This window comes from Sus scrofa, chromosome 8 (assembly GCF_054392235.1).
Source record: "Sus scrofa isolate SSC_HxYL_T2T_F1_AM1 chromosome 8, Sscrofa_HxYL_maternal_Yorkshire_Landrace_v2.0, whole genome shotgun sequence".
Taxonomy (NCBI): Eukaryota; Metazoa; Chordata; class Mammalia; order Artiodactyla; family Suidae; genus Sus; species Sus scrofa.
In genome coordinates, this window is record NC_139390.1 from 84,956,278 (window position 1) to 84,974,227 (window position 17,950).

The 17,950-nt window shown below is 37.4% G+C and overlaps 1 protein-coding gene across 4 annotated transcripts in view; it reads left to right on the forward strand.

Moving 5' to 3' along the window:
* The window catches only part of LRBA (LPS responsive beige-like anchor protein), a 712,651-nt gene that overhangs the window by 535,097 nt on the left and 159,604 nt on the right, over positions 1-17,950 (forward strand). For all 4 annotated transcript variants that reach the window (XM_021100637.2, XM_021100639.2, XM_021100636.2 and 1 more), the window contains exon 46: positions 165-284. In XM_021100637.2, the coding sequence (XP_020956296.1) occupies positions 165-284 (120 nt within the window). The remainder of the gene's footprint in view (positions 1-164; positions 285-17,950) is intronic.

The window sequence follows — 17,950 nt, forward strand, 5'->3', positions numbered from 1 at the left end:
AGAACATTAATGTAATTATTTAGGTATAATTTCCAGTCTGTGCCTAGTACATATTACTGGCTAATGTCTCCTAGTCATTAAAGTATTTAGATATAAAGACTTACAGAAACCACATTTTTATGCATGAAGGAGCATATGGATTTTTTAAATGGCTTATTTTTTAGGAACCCTTCACAACGTATTTCCTAAATTTGCAAGGAGGGAAATTTGATCACGCAGATCGAACATTTTCATCAATTTCCAGAGCCTGGCGAAACAGTCAGCGTGATACATCTGATATTAAGGTACAGAAATGTTTCATTTTACAATTATTTTTGCCAATGTGTTTCTTATTGAGCAAATGTTAACAGTGTCTCTCTTGCAGTCCAGCCCTAGTTAGTAGAGACAAGCCTCCAAGGATGAGGCCTCAAGTGAATAGCCAAGAACCACTGTCCAAGGCTTCTCTCTCTCTCTTTTCTGTCTGTCTCTGTCTGTCTTTATGTATATATGTATGCATGTCCTCTCTCTCTCTCTTTAATCATGGGATGATTGTTTTTCCAACTCCTAGAATCTTTTTTAAAGGAAAAATATATGAGGATAGATGTAAAGCAGTACGCTCAATGGAATTCTGAACTCAAGGGGTAAAATTAATATAGTCAGAGAAATACTGTAAGAAAAATCTCAGACTTTTAATTTATTTCATTTTACTTTGGAGCTCCCATGTCTCTATTCTTAAGGTAAGGATCTTTTAGCTGCTCTTGTCTCTAAATGCAGACTTACTGCTTCATGTAGAACTGCATTATTGTTGAGGGGAAATGAGTTTTTCTGTCTATGTAATTAGTGCTGTAAAAGATCACAAACTTTGCACAGTAGCTAATATAATTTTGGAGTTACTGTTGTGGTGCAGCAGAAACAAATCTGACTAGAATCCATGAGGATGCAGGTTCCATCCCTGGCCTTGATCAGGGGCGAAGGAACTGTTGTTACCGTGAGCTGTGGTGTAGGTCGCAGACTCGGCTTGGATCCTGCATTGTTGTGACTGTGGTGTAGGCCGGAGGCTGCAGCTCCAATTGAACCTCTAGCCTGGGAAGTCTCCATATGCTGCGGGTGCGGCCCTAAAAAGACAAAAATAAAATAAAATAACTAATATAATTCTTAGTAAACTTTTGCTTCTAACCTCAGAAGTGCCATATTTTATTTTCATGACTTACTGCCTCTTTCTGTAAGGTACTCTTTAGATGCTATTAAGTATAAGGAGATATATCTGTAGTTGTGAAGTTCCTTATGGTCTCATAAAGAACTACAATTTAGGAGTTGCTGTTGTGGCTCAGCTTACAAAATGTATTTATACGCTTTATCTTACTGTAGAGTATAACATTGCTTATATTCAAGATATTTTATTAAAGATTACATCATATGCAGAAATAATCTTTTACATTGGAACATCTAGAGGGTTTTTTGATATCACAAATAATATACCCCGAAATTCTCTTGATATATTGTATTCTTTAAGAATCATCAACAGATAATTTTGAAATGAATAATTAGATAAAAGTATATCAGAATACTTAACAGATTTAATAATTATTTCCCTTCTAGTCTCAAAGCTATTTCATTACTTATTTAAAACTTTGAGAAGTAGTAAGATATACGGACATATGAAAATGTTGATAAAAGTGACTTCTTGTTGTCCAATTGAAGACAAGAAAAGAAAATTTTAGGAGTTCCCGTCGTGGCACAGTGGTTAATGAATCTGACTAGGAACCATGAGGTTGTGGGTTCGATCCCTGGCCTTGCTCAGTGGGTTAACGATCTGGCGTTGTCGTGAGCTGTGGTGTGGGTCGCAGACTCGGCTCGGATCCCGAGTTGCTGTGGCTCTGGTGTAGACTGGTAGCTACAGCTCTGATTAGACCCCTCCTAGCCTGAGAACCTCCATATTGCTGTGGGAGCAGCTCAAGAAAATGCAAAAAGACAAAAAAAAAAAAAAAAAAGAAAGAAAAAGAAAATTTTAATTTCTAAATTCCTTCATTTTTTAAGTGTGTCATGAACAAGATATAACCTCATGCTTAAATTTGGTAATACAAATGTAAACAAGAACTGAAACATTAATTTGATTTTTTTTCCTTTTCTATAATTGGGAAATAATGGCTATCTTCAAATTTTGAGGTCTCTTTCATAGACTTTCCCACTTAATGCTTTCTTGGACAGGAGCTGTGTATGGTGGTTCCTTGTTGTTTTTTTTTCTCTTTTTCCTAAATCTCAGCCTTTTTCTCTCAAGATTCTTTAATTAGCACATGCTTGGTTCCATTTTCCCAAGCATTCCCTTAAAACCACAAAATATGTGTAAGGTGAATAGGACATTGATAAATTACTCCATTTTCTATATTGATAACCAGGTAATTTGGGTACTACAACTTAATGACTTTCAAATACTTTGAAAAGTATGTAATATACAGTTAAAAGTATGTAATATACAGTTATATTTATATAAATATAAAGTATGTAATATACAGTTAAAAGTATGTAATATACAGTTAAATATAGTTAAATAGGCTATAGACTGTTTAAAGAACCTCCTATAGCTTGCTTCTACAATTGAGGAGAGATTTAATCATGTCTCTTTTGATTTTTATTTTCTGATTCTGCCTCTTTATTTTACATTTTAACACTTTATTTATTTATTTATTTATTTATTTGTCTTTTTGCTATTTCTTGGGCTGTTCCCGAGGCATATGGAGGTTCCCAGGCTAGGGGTCAAATCGGAGTTGTAGCCTCCAGCCTCCACCAGAGCCACAGCAACACAGGATTGAGTCGCGTCTGCAACCTTCACCACAGCTCATGGCAACGCTGGATCGTTAACCCACTGAGCAAGGGCAGGGACCAAACCCGCAACCTCATGGTTCCTAGTCGGATTCGTTAACCACTGAGCCACGACGGGAACTCCCACATTTTAACACTTTAGAAAGCATGTTTACATTATTATAATGTAATGTGTAAGAATGAATATATTAAGAAAGCGCATTTAAATCACTATAATAGTGTAAACATTTCCTTGAGGTGTAACAGTGTATTTCAGATGGAAGCATATTAATGATAATCTGATCTTTATTTGTATTGTCTTGTTAGAGTGTCTAGAAATACCAAGGAAAATGTTAAACAGTACGTAGGGAATAGCAAACACATGAGTGGTTGATAGGGATCACTTTATTGAGTGGATTCTGAAGTGCTTGATTAATACAGTATACATTGTCTAATGTTTTCATGATATTTTTCAAACATGAAATATTGTGAAGTAGAGAGATTTATTTAACTTAATTTTTTCAGGAAGAAAAATAATAACATGATGACATTTCTCGTACTTAACTTTTTTGCTCAAGGAGAGCTGGCATAGTATCTTAGGATCCCTGTTTCTTACATTCTGTTAATACTCAGACCAATTTTACTAAAAAAATAAAGGTTATTCCTATGAAATAAAGGTTAAAATGTGATTTATTTTTCTTTCCGAGAAGAAAGAGACATTATTAGATTTTATTAAAGCAGTCCTTCATTTTTAGCATGATTTGCCATCTTAAAATTTGAGGGGTCGTTGGTATTTCTGTGCATCATTGGTGGTTCCATTTCAGCTCTGACCCTCAGTGATGCCTTTTATTCTGTCTGAATAAGAGTTCAGAAATGTTGGTCGTTTCTCTAAGCAGGCTTCCCACACTGTGCAATAGAAATGTAATATAAACCACAATTACGATCACATATGTAATTTTAAATTTTCTTGATGTCCCATTTTAAAAAGTAAAAAAGGACTATGTGGTATTGCTTTTAAGAATATATTTAACCTGATATATCCAAAATATCTTTATTTCAGCATAAAGTCAGGATAAAATCATCAATTAGGTATTTTTCACTCTTTTTTGTACTGTCTTTGAGATCCAATGCATATTCTATGTTTACAATGCATCATTTCTCAAACCAGCCACATTTCAAGTGTTTAATAGCCACTTGTGCCTAGTGGCTTCTCTGTTGGGCAGTGTAGACTTAGGGCTTTGTTTTGGCATCACACAAAGGATAAGTTTCTGCTTATGGAAGAAGAATGGCTTCATCCTCTTTGAGCAGCAGTGTTCCTGATGTTGAACTCCACCTAAATATGAACTGACAGCAGAAATAGTAGGTAGTCTTTTTCTTCCTTTTTTTTTTTTTTTTTTTTGGCTGCCTTGAGGCATATGGACTTCCCAGGCTAGGGATCAGATCCAAGTCACAGCACTGGATCCTTTAACCCACTGTGTCAGTCAAACCTGTGTCCTGGTGCTCCAGAGATGCCGCTGATCCCACTGCGCCACAGCAGGAACTCCAATAATAGGTAGTCTTGAGGACTCAAATAGAAAGTGCTAAAATTGGGTTGGAGAATCAGCACTGGATAAATAATATTTTTTAATCCCCCAGCAGAGTCTGTTTCAAGTCCTTAAAAAAAAAAAAAAAAAAAAAAAACCACTTGAGTTTAGATACTGAGTTGCAAAATATATTCCTGTGTTTAGCCTGAGCCTTATGACCAATGTTTGTGCACCAAATCAGACTCATAAAGCTTGAATGAATGTCACAAAGCAGTCACATCTAAGTGTTAGGCAAATACCTAAGCTTTTCGTGGTCACTGATTTCCCCTCCTCTCTTGAGGCAGCATACTTGTCTCCCGTACCCTTAGTGTCAATAAATTTAATCTAATGGTTAAATACGGTCTGATTTGCAGCAGTTTAAACTATTTTCCTTCTCTCCTGTAGAAATGATTAACAGAACAGGTGTGGAGAGTGCAAGGACTCTCAGATGTCACCTAGGATCATTATTTTAGAATGGGGACAGCAGTAAGTAGATCTACTACAATGGAAATAATCGGAGAACCATACTTGTCTAGAAACTCCGAATTTAGTCCAAAAATCTATTTTAAAATAACCTGCGCTGAAAGTAAACTGAGACTAAAAAGTAGGGTGGAATCCAAAGATAGCATTTAATTTTTAAAGTTTTTATTTTAATTGAGTTTATGCACAATCGGCCTTGGTTGTGATACTGCCCCAACTGAGACAGAACAGTGCCTCCAGTGAACTTTTACACTAGGGGAGATACTGCCAATAAAAGAATTCCAGCAATTCAGCATAATAGAGGCTCTGTGGCTCATAGATAGAGGACCTGAATTGAAGAGACAGGAGAAGAAAGAAGAAATCCAGGGCCTCGCAGGAGATGCCTTATAAGCTTTGGGAAGGAGGCTTATCCTGAGGGCAGTAGGTTGACACTGCAAAGGAGAGATTTTGTCCTTTTGAGTTAGTGCTGTGATTAGTGTTTGAATATGTATTACACATTGAGTCTGAGTGGGAACAGTCAGTAAGCTGTTACAGTAATTAGGCGAGAGGCTGTGGGGGCTTAAACTCAGTAGTGGCAGTGCCACGTGAAATGTGGTTGAATTTAAGACATATTTAAAAGGCAAGAACTGTTAGGATTTGGTGACTGATATGTCTTGTTAAGAGGAGAGAAATTAAATTTGACTCAGACATGTGTGTAGAGAAATGGAAGAACAGATTTAGTCCCCTGCCTGCAGGCAGAAAACTTACTATGGCAGGTGAATTCAGATCCCTCGAAACAGGTTTCATTAAGCCACCATTTATTGGTTATTTTATCATATGTGATACATAGTAGAGAGCACTTGGGGTTAAAAGGCTAAGATAAACAGTTCTTCATGTCACACATTTCCAGGTGAGAACAACAGGTATACACAAAGCCATTTCTAATGCAAGTTAGACAGCGATGAGTGCTATATAAGATATAAACAAAATGAAATAAGTCTGCCTGGGGGAAGTAGGGTTGTGAATGACTTTTAAGTGATGCAAGGGAGCCTTAACCACTCACATTTACATCTCTAGCATGTATATTTCTCCTGATACCTGACTCCCTCCTCCACATCTCCATTTGAATGTATAAGATGTTTCTCAGATTTCATGTATTCAAAACCAAATTCCTGATCTTTATCCCTTTAAACCTGCTCTTCTCACAGCCTTCTCCCTAGTAAATGGTTTCCCTGTTGAGAGTAGAAGCTGAAGTCCTTACAGGGCAAGACCCTATAGCAACGACTCCTCCCTTCCAAAATCCTCCTACCTCTTCACCTCTGTCCTGGGTGCCCCCTTGCCCACTCTGTTCTAGCTGAATGGGAACCTCCTTGGTATTCCTCACAGGCTCCAGGTATCCCCCCACCTCAGGGCCTTTGCTTTGACTTTTCTTTTCACCTGAAAAATTGTGGATTCATTCCTTCACTCATTTCATGTCTTGGCTCAGATGTCACCATCTTAGTAAGACCTTCTCTGTCCTCTTTATTTAGAATTATATCCCTCACCCTGTGCACTTTAACTCACTTCCCAATTTCATTTTTTTTTCCTGTCACTCACCACCTGACAGGCATGTCTTTATTTATTTGTTTACTATTTATGTATTATCCCACTAGAACATTAGCTCCACGAGAGCATGAATTTGGGACTGTTCTGCTCACTGGTTTATCCCCAGAGCTAAAAACAGTGCCTGGAATGTAGTAGGCACTAAATTAAATATCCTTTAAAACAGTGCTTTGGGAGTTCCTATTGTGGCCCAGTGGATTAAAGACTCAACATTGTCTTCATGAGGATGACTATGATCTTTGGCTTCACTCAGTGGGTTGATGATCCAGCGTTGCTGCAAAGCCATGACGTGGGTCACAGGAGCGGCTCAGATCCAGTGTTACTGTGCTGGTGGTGTAGGCCTCATCTGCAGCTCCTGTTCCACCTCTGGCCCAGCAACTTCCATGTGCTGCAGATGCAGACTTAAAAAGAAAAAAAAAAAAAAGGAAAAATATGCTTTGATGAAACACAGAAGAGTATTCTTGGACAAGGAAGATGATATGAACAAATTCAGAGAAAATGCTTGCACATCGGGGAATACTTATTGGTCTGCTGATGCATCTTACGTGCTTGGTGTGTGGGAAACACAGAAAAGGAGAAATGCTGAAAGGCAATCGTGATCTAATATGAAGACCCGGAGTGTTATTTTTCTCTTCGAGGTCCATGCAATCTCTGTCACAGCCACTCAGCTCTGCCACCGTAGCACAAGAGTAGCCATAGACCATTTATAAACAAATAAGTGTGACTGCGTTCCCCTAAAATTTCATTTACAAAAAATGAAATGATGGCAGTTTTTTGGTCCCATGGGCTATATTTTATCATCCTTTGCTGTAGGCAGTGAGGATCGATTTCAGATTTTGTATTAATTGGCTTTAGTATAAAAGAAAGAGCTTGGGCAGCAGAATGGAAAATAGATCCAAGAGTGGGGAAGACAGATGAGAGCTAGAGGGAGAGAGAAATGTTAGGAGGCCATTAAAGTAAAGCTGGTAAGAGCCTCAGCTAGTTAAAGAGCTAAGGGGATAGAATGCAGGGGACGGGTTCAAAGTGATGCTCTAGGATTTGGCACTCGGTTGACTATAAGGGATAGGAAGGAAAGATGATTCTGTAGATACTCATTGATGCTATGGATTGTAATGAAGCTCATTTGTAGGCTAAAATATGTGAATTCAGCTTTTGACACATGGATGTATTTTCAGAATTACCAGGGTATTATCGTCTGCTAGTTGAAAATTCAACCTAAGCTTCAGAATAGTGTCGTAGGGCAAGGAAGAATATCAGGTGATGCTAGTCTTGAAGTCCTCAAGACAGTTGTCTAGCTCCTCGTTCTCCACTTCTTCAGCTCCACCCAGTCTTTTCCACCATATTATCGAAATCAGCCTTGTCAAAATCATTGATGAACAGCTTCCATGCTGTCAAATGCAGACTTTCAGTACTCATGGCACTTGATCTGACAGCTTTATTGACACAATTAATTCATCCATTTTCTTTGTAACAATTTCTTAACTGGGTTTGTGGAATAAGGAGCCACCCTCTCCTGGCTATCTTCTTACCTTTTTCTCAGTCTCTTTTACTGGATTTTCTTCTTTTCATACCCTAAATTACTGAAATACCTTTGAGCCTATTAGCCTTTAGCTCTCTTCTGTGTCAACCCTTGCTCCCAAGATGACCACACCTCACTTCATGGCTCTCCCCCAGGACTATATAGCTAGCTTCCTTTGAGCTAGATGTGTATTCACAGGCATTTAAAACTGAACATATGGAGTTCCCATCGTGGCGCAGCAGAAACAAATCTGACTAGGAACCATGAGGTTGCTGGTTCGATCCCTGGCCTTGCTCAGTGGGTTAAAGATCCGGTGTTGCTGTGAGCTGTGGTGTAGGTCGCTGACACGGTTCTCAGATCTGGTGTTGCTGTGACTGTGGCATCAGCCAGAGGCTACAGCTTCAATTCAGCCTCTAGCCTGGGAATCTCCATATGACATGGGTGTGGCCCTAAAAAAGACAAAAGACAAACAAACAAACAAACAAACAAACAAATAAATAAATATCTGAAATCCAAAAGCATTTAAAGAAAAAAAAACTGAGCATGTCTAATATCAAATTCTGTATTTCCCTCTTACCCTCCTCTCCACCCTAAAGAGCAAGTCCTGCTCAATAGCCACATTTGCCATCTCAAGGAAAGACAGCACTTTTTACCCAGTTTGCTCAGGCCTTTGGAAAGCATGACATCTCTGATTCCTCCCTTCCACACACACACATCTCATTGCCCATCTTTTCAGCCTTCAGAATGCGTCTGGAAGCTGACCAGTTTTCCCCACATCCATCACTCGAACCCTGGCCCATGTGTCTAAGTACTGACTTCACCTGTTCCCTGTGTGGGGTTTTCTCCCTACAGCAGCAAGAAGAGTCATTTAATTTTATAAATCAGATCATATCCCTCTACTCACAGTCATTCAATGGCTACTCATCTAACGTAGAACAAAATCCAAGTTCTTACTGTAGCTACTGAGGTCCTGTGTTACCTGGCTGCCTCTTTGGTGGCTTATCGTTTTTACTCTACTGCAGCCTCACTTGCCTTTGATGTGGTCCCTGTTCAGAAATGCCAAGCCCACTCCTGTTTTGATGGCTTTGCCTATAATATTCTTTCTGCTCAAACCACTTTTTCCCCCAAGGTAATACTTTGCTCGTTGCATTTTTTTGTTCAGGTCTCTGTTCAAGTATCACCCCCCTCAAAGTGAACTTCCCTGGATACACTCTCTAAAATAATACCACCCAACCCACATCATTCTCTATCCCTTTAACCTTTTCTTTTGACGTGATATGTATATTAGTTTAACCTGCCACCATGTGACATGATACATATATTAGTTTATTTTGTATCTCCTTTGCTAGACTTGTGAAGGTGGGAACTTTCTGTTTTGTTCACTTTGTAACCTCAGCATTTAGAACAGTGCCTTGCATTTAGTAAGAAATCAATAGTTATTGATTGAATGAATGAATGAATGAGCAGATTTAGAGATATCCTGAAAAAGAGGAGGCAGTGAGAAAGAGCCTGGGAAAAAGAGAGAGGTCATTGGAGGAGAAAGAAGAGAACAGCCAGAAGGGCACAGCAGAATTGAGTGTATTGTAGGATGCGCTGGTCTCTCCACAAGAGAACTGGTAGCTGAATGTCATCTGCTGACCAAGAGTTGTTCATGCTCTTATTTTCTAAGTTTTCACAATTAAGACACATTGAGTCCTTACTGTTACAGCTTTACACAAGAAGTCCTCTCCTATGGACATCCCGTCACTGGTCACCTCTTGGATATTCAGTTTAAAAACCTATCCTAAAATTTACTGTATATTGTTAATGATGAATGTAAAGTTTGTATTTAGTTATGAAATCGATAGGGTCAGTACAGCATATTCCATACTTATAATTCAGTAGAATACAATTAAATCCTAAGAGATTACTAAATAATATTTTTTTAAAAATGACCCTCAGTCATAAGAATTAGTTTTAGCTTTAAGAATTAATCCTTCAAGGTATTAAGGGTACACCTATTTGTTAAAAATGATAATACAAAATAGAGATGATCAGAGAATAGTTTTATTTGCATCTTGCGAGATTTGTTAAACATGAGACCTTTGCTTTGCCCTTTACCCCCTCAGAGATCCCAGGGGTCTGTAATCTGAAGATAAGTTAGGTTCCTTTTTTCCCTCTATCAGCATGTTTTCCACCATAATACATTCCACAGATGCTGATAGCATCAGCATTAGAGCCATTTATAAGAAAATGTTTAGCTGCAGTTGATAGAACATAATTGCTGGAAATTGTTATGAGAAAAAGCTTAAATTAGGTTAATTTGATAGGTTTTTTTTTTTCTTTATTTCTTCTTCCTGTATTCAAACAAACTTTTAACTAATTTGGAATATTTAAAATGCTTAAGTGAAATAAAATTAAATTCTTACTCTTTTCTACACACTGTTTGCACTTTTCTGGCTGGTGTATGTACCACTTCCTTCCCTCCCTCCCTCCTTCTCTCCCTCCTTCTCTCTCTCCTTTCCTTTCTTCCTCCTTACCTCCTGCCCTACTTTTCTTTGTCTCTCTTCATTCTCCCACCCCTTCCTTCTCCTCTCAACCCTACCTCTCTCTCTCCCCCCATTTTTTTCCAGTCCTTCTTTTCCCCTCCCTCCCTTTCTCTCTCTCTTCCTCCATCCTTCCCTCCCACCTTTCCCCCTTTTCTCTCTCTCTCTTTTATTTTTTTTCCAGCCCTTCTTTTCCCTTCCATCCCTCCCTCCCGCTCTCTTTCCCTCCTCCCTTCCCCCCTTTCTCTCTTTTTCTCCCCCGCACCTTACATTCACCTCCTCATTAGGGTAAGCTCAAGCTTGTCTCACCCCTCTCAACAATGAACACTCCACTCTCACTGAACTATACATATGTTCATCCTTGTTTCTATATATAACTTAAAGGTTTATCAATTTAACCACATCTCTTAAACCCTTTTCTTTTTCATGCATCAATAAGTTAAATGATGTATCCATGTACTGTTTTTTTTAGCATTGAACTTTGTGCTCTTATGCCTAAAAGGAACCTTTTCTTGGTTGTTCTTTGAGAAAAATTACTTGAAAAACTGAGTATTTTTCTTCTTAAGCTATTTATATACTGGGCAGAAAAAAAAAAAAAAAACAAAACTTTAAGATAACTTAGAAAGGGTTCCTATCTTCCTGAATTATAAAAGTGTATACAGTTCAGGAGTTCCCTTCGTGACTCAGTGGCAACAAACCCGACTAGGATCCACGAGGATGAGGGTTCGATCCCTGGCCTCACTCATGGGGTTAAAGATTCCACATTGCTGTGGCTCTGGTGTAGGCTGGCACCTGTAGCTCTGATTCAACCCCTAGCCTGGGAACCTCCATATGATGCCAGTGCGGCCCTAAAAAGAAAAAAAAAAATGTACCCAGTTCAACTGTGATCTGTTTTTTGACCTGGTGATATTAAAATATTTTTGTTGAATAGAAAAATGTAAACTGTTCATAGATACTAATTTTAATTATTCTCCCCCCATACTTACAGCAATATGGATGTGTTTTATTCCATCATCTCTTCCAGCAGTCACAGCTTACCTGTTATTTGCATTATTCATGTCCATTATATCTTCCCAAATTACAGTTTCCTTTAAGATGGGAGTGTGGAACAGCAAAAGACTCTGAAGAGGTCCAGTCCAAATTATTATTATTACTTTTTGTCTTTTGAGGGCCACACCCACAGCATATGGAGGTTCCCAGGCTACGGGTCTAATCGGAGCTATAGCCCCTGCCCTACACCACAGCCACAGCAACGCCAGATCCAAGCCGTGTCTGTGACCTACACCAAAGCTCACAGCAATACAGGATCCTTAACCCACTGAGCAAGGCCAGGGATCAAATCTGCAACCTCATGATTCCTAGTTGGATTCGTTTCCACTGCACCAGTACAGGAACTCCAGTCAAAATATTAAAGCAAAAAAAAAATATGTTGAAAGCTAGAGAGAACTATCAGACATTGGCAGTATTCATCATAAATGAAACATGTTAAGCTGCACTCTCGATGCTAATAAAAAATAAATAAATTTGTTTTAAATGTGAGAGCTATTTAGTGAGAGTTATTAAGTCTCACATATTTTTGTGGTCATATTTACTTTTACAAATATATTTTGTTAAATGCCCTTAGGATTATGTTAAATGCTCTTATGAATGGCCATAATCAGTGAATGACCTGTTGGCTTTAAGAATCAGGCAGTTTGAGGCTTTAATTTGGGATTTTTATCAGGGGCCACATTAGTAGTGATGGTAATAATAATTATATCTTACGTGGATGTAGAATTCTGTATTATTTGTATTAGCTTCACCGCAAATAATAATTATATATTATTATTATATCTTGTGTTCATGTAGAATTCTGTATTCTGTATTAGCCTCACAAAACCCTATGTTTTAGAAATGGTAATTGAGGTGAATAAGGGTCAGAAAAATTAAATTACAAACATGTGACCAGTCAGTTGAATAGACAGGACTCAAACCGAGTTATTCTCTCCACTGTGTTAGATTGAGGCAGATTATTTATTCGTTTGTAATCCATGATTTCTCTTTATTTTGAATTTGAAGTGAAAGTTTAATATCTAAGATCACATAATATTTATTGGATCTTTCAGGAAGGATTATAGATTATTTTTCCTTCTCCAATTTAAAAATTGCTATGAATGTTTCCTTTCCTAAGGGGAAAAAAAATAGCATTTTTATCTCCTTGATGAGGAAGAACTACATTTAAATATCAATATGAAAATTTTCAGATATGCAGTCCATTTAAAATGATTTATAGGTTCAATTCAACTCTAATAACTTTTTTAAAGTTTTCCTCATTTGTGAGCTCACAAAATAAATACCTAAAAATTAATATGTATCAGGAAATGTACTTTTTTTAGTATTTGTTGTTTGTCAACTCCTATTAGAAAAATTCATTTTGGATTTTTTCTTCATAAAATACATAATTTTTCCAATGTAAATAGCTGACGTTTTGCTTTCACATCTCTTTTTACCATCCATGTCCCCAAAGCAACATGCATTGAATTCATTACTTTGCTATCATGCTTATATTTTACTTGTTAGGATCTCATATTTTAGTAAGAATAAAATAAAAATTTAGCATTAGTTCTGAAGTAGCATCTTTATTTTATTTCCATTTTGATTATCTTGTTTCTTTGGATTAATAGACTATTATTTATCTTGGTTGCCCAGGTCTTATTGAAGTGATGGTTCAACGGATAGAATTGGTGACTATTAGAAGGCGAATCATACAGCCTTGCTGCAAAGGCCATTCATATCAGTGGGGATCATACCTTAAGAAAGAAAACTAAAGCATATGTGTGGTCACAACCAATCCTTGTCATTATGCCATGAAAGCCTTGGGATTTGTGATCAAAGCAATGGGCTTATCCTGCACTGTGGTATAACCTCTGGTTGAACCTTTCAGATTTTTATTTTAGGAGATGATACACTACATTTTGATCATGTTACCTGCCTCTAAGACCCATCTGCCTAATTAAGTGATAGAGATTAAAATTACTGTGAGCAAGTCAGAAGAAAATGTGAATTGTAAATATCTCTGTCTTCTGTCAGTGTTGTTTACTTATCATTTTCCACTGATGTTTTAAAGAATTGCTGAACATGTGTTTTTTATCCAGAGCTGAATGTTCTGTTCTGATGAATATAAAACATACTTCACTTTGTAAATGTACATTAGAAGTATTAGAAAGACATAATCTCTGACTCTGTCACTAAATTTCACCTGTCAAAGGAGATAATTTTGAACTGTAACATTTGGTATCCTATCAAGGCATGGTTCTTAGAAAGATGCTTTTAGGATTAAGGCAGACTTCTTTATAACTTGAATGTTACTGTCATTCATGGTAAAATTCAGGCAGTATACATACCTCTCTATTTCTTTGGTTACATGTTGGTGTCCCTCAGTTGAATTTAGCATGTTTATTTTATAGTAAGAGACTATTCAACTCCTATCAACTGATCTACTTATGCAGGTTTTCTTATAAAGAAGTCATAGTATGTTTAATATGTATATATACCCACTCTGTTAGTTAATTGTACTTATTTGATGATACTTTATACTAGATTAGAGTCTTCATAATTTTTCTCTTCAGTGTTAATTTCTTGGAAACATTTGTTCTCTTTTAAATTATCTCCTCTTCTGTGTATGTATTCATCTCTCAACCAACTAAATAGGTCTTCACTGATCACTGGAAACAAATGATATATGCACATTTCAATCTCTATACCTTTTAAAATATTTCCCTTGTCAGGATTGTTCTCATCTTTCCCCTTTGCTGTTTACTTTTGATTTTAAGTGCCATTCTTTAGTCATTATTTCAACAGATTTTTACTGAATGAATATGTAACATGTGTCACTCTCTGTGTCTAAGCTTTGGAGGTGTAGTGGTGAACAAGATACATAAAGTCCTCAATCTCTTGGAGCTGTCAATTTAGATGGAGCATATAATTTGATGAGTACATTAGGGAGGTCTGGTTTGTTGTGTTCTTCTCCTTAAAGCATTCTATGATCACTTTAACTTTTTTTTTTTTTTTTTTTTTTAGTACCATACCTGAGACATATGGAAGTTCCTGGGCTAGGGGTTGATTTGGAGCTGCAGCTGTAGGTCTACAGCCACAGCAACTCGGGATCTGAGCCGAACCTGCAGCCTATGCTGCAGCTCACAGCAATGCCAGATCTTTAACCCACTAAGTAAGGCCAGGGATCAAACCCACATCCTCGTGGATACTAGTCGGGTTCTTAACCTGCTGAGCCAGAACAGGAATTCTTAACAACCTTAGCTTTTAGACATCATTTTTCTTTTTTGAATTTCTAGAGTGCTCTTGGTGTTCCTCCAACCAATCACCTCCTGGTAAATGTATCCTTTCACCATTTAGCAATTTAGGGCTATGTTCCCTAGAGAGGGAGTGATACTCATGTCTCCATATCACAGATCCTAACATAGTTCTTTGCAAAGAGTAAAAACAAAACAAATTTTTTTCGGGGATTATGACATGTGGTATCACCCTTCATATCTACTTAAGGCTTATTTCAAATTATCAGTTAAATAAGGGGAACTTTTAAAAAGGTTTGTTCCTTTAATAAAGATGCAGCATTGTTACTTCTGCCCATACTGACTTCCTACCATTCTGTTTCCTAGAAATAATTGTCAAGTGAATATAATGGTAACTTTTTATCATTGAAATACAGATGACTCTTGAACAACATGGATTTGTTCTTATGTGTGGATTTTTTTTTCAATAGTAAATACTGCAGTACTACCCTATCCAAGATTGGTTGAATCCATGGATTTGGAACTGCTCTTGCAAGATAAAAAGGAACTACAGATATGGAGCACAACTATAAATTACACTCAGATTTTTGACTGGGTAGAGGGTAGGCGCCCCAACCCAGTGTTGTTCAGGTGTCAACTGTATATATAAATTAATAAGCATCACCTCAAGTGTATAAGAAATGTTCTAATTTGAATTTGAGTCTTCATATTAAGCTAGCAGATATTTCATTTGCAGTCCTTTATTTTTCTTCTTCCCTCAGTTTTTTTTTTCTATTGCTTAATTATTTTTTTTATTACTCAGTGAATTTATTACATTCATAGTTGTACAGTGATCATGGTGTGTAATTTGCAGTCCTTATATGGACAGGGCAGGGCCTCCCTTTCCCAGATCTTGAATGAGATCCAGGCTTATGTGGTACCTTGAAAATTTGCTCTCACATCTTCAGTTCGTCTTGTTTACTAGTAATATCCTCACTGTCCAAGACACATGGTCTTTTGGAAGCTGGAAGCTCTGCTGATTATCTGGGACTGAGTTAAGATATATTTGCTAGAGTTCCTGTCGTAGCTCAGTGGTTAACGAATCCAACTAGGAACCATGAAGTTTCAGGTTTGATCCCTGGCCTCACTCAGTGGGTTAAGGATCCAGCATTGCCATGAGCTGTGGTGTAGGTTGTAGACGCAGCTTGGATCCCACGTTGCTGTGGCTCTGGCGTAGGCCCATGGCTACAGCTCCAATTGGAACCATAGCCTGGGAACCTCCACATGTCGTGGGTGCAGCCCCCCAAAAAAAGACATATTTGTGGATGCCAAAAGCCCTGGTGCCAAGGGACTAGCTTCCCTAAGTGCCCCATTATAGAGCCATGTGTCTAGATGGGTAGAGTATTCTCTACCTAAGGATGCTTGACTGGCGGAAAGAAGACAAGCTGAAATCCCAGCTGTACTACACTCACCAAACCAAGTTCTCTTGGGGCTGAATTAGCCCAGAAAAGACTGCCTTTTTCTAATTCATACAGAGGCTCTATACAGGCAAGTAATGACCCAGTTACCACCTGCCATCCCCTGGGTTCCAGTCTTAACTTCTTAACCCCCTCTCCTTGCCCTCAAGCTGAAAGAGAGCTGACTACAGATTTTAAGAAACTTGGTTTCCTAATCTTGGGAAAAAATCCCTCTCTCTCCTTTGGTTTCTTTCTCTTTAGAATTACTAACCTTTGACACTGCTTCTCTTGGACATTTTACAATAATCTCCTGTTTGCTTAGACTTTCCCAAGAGACGGAAAAAGAGGATGTCTTCAGCAGGCTGCTGTTCTGGACCCTGCAAATGTTCTGGGAATGCCTGACAACTCTCTTGAAATTGGAGGGGTGTGTGGCATGGGAGGCTGAGAGAAAAAAATAAAGATACAAAGCACAAAATTCCTATCAATAAATTTCAAGTGAAATATTAAACTGAACATCTAATTAATCAAACTTAAAATTTTAATTTTTTAATATTTTTATAACATCCCTTATATAAAATTTACAAGATATCTATCTTTGGTAGGAAATTGCAAATAGAATCTATGGTAATTTTGGAAATTGACGGGTTATTACCTCCCTCCCACAATGATAGAAATTATGTAACTGATGCAGACACGGCTCAGATCCCGCATTGCTGTGGCTGTGGTATAGGCCCATGGCTGCAGCTTCAATTCAACCCCTAGCCTGAGAACTTCCATATGCCACAGGTGCAGCCCTAAAAATCAAAAAAAAAAAAAAAAAAAAAGAAAGAAATTATAGAACTGAAAGTTTAACATGGTCCAGTGAAACTTAAAGTTGCTTTCTTCATATCTTTTATTAAAAATGTCTTGTTTGTTTTGTATAACATTTTGTTCCATTTAAGGTAAGCTGTCAATATTACAGTAAGAAAATAAATTACTAATGAATTTATATGTTTAAATAGAGTGGGCCAGGAACAAAAGGTATTTCCGTTAATCGAATTTAGAACTTCTAAAAGAACCAGTGAAGAGCATTTCTGTTTTGACCAAATCTATTTTTGTCAATTTATTGAGCTGAACAAAGTGACAGATGTAGAAGATAAGAGAAAAACATACAAAATGATAAAAACTTTGGTGCCCCATAAGGATTGAAGGCTCTATTTTTATAAAGATTGTTATGAAAAGTCACTTGTTCCATTTCTGCTTTCTAAGTGTGGTCTCACTAAAGAGTATATTTTTGTGTGTATTTTTGTTATGAGTTATTTATCTCCAATTTATAAATGCAGATAACTGATCTCCAAATTGAAAACTTGGGAGAAACCTGGCATCTAAAATTCAGCCATTATAATTGTTTTGACTTCCAGGAGAATTATTCCTAGGAGCATAATGAGTAGAACAGGCAAAAGAAAGATAACCTCTTCTAATTGTGAGAACACTGGAGTGCAGATGGGGGTGGGCAGGCATTATTGAAGTTTAAGGAATTTAAAGAATAGGTGTTTAATTAAACCAAAATGCTGCTTTTGATTTTGAAAACACAAAGAAGGAGTGGTCCTCAGTTACTCTTGGGGAAAATGACTTGGCAGTGTTAACATTCCTCTTTATTAGCATAAGTCATGTGGAGTGAAAATAAGTCATTTGGGGAAATTTTCTCTAAGTGGGAATTTATTGAATGCATACTTCAGCAAATTGTTATAAAGTGACATCATCATTTATGGGGAAATCATTAGAGCATATTTTTTGAATT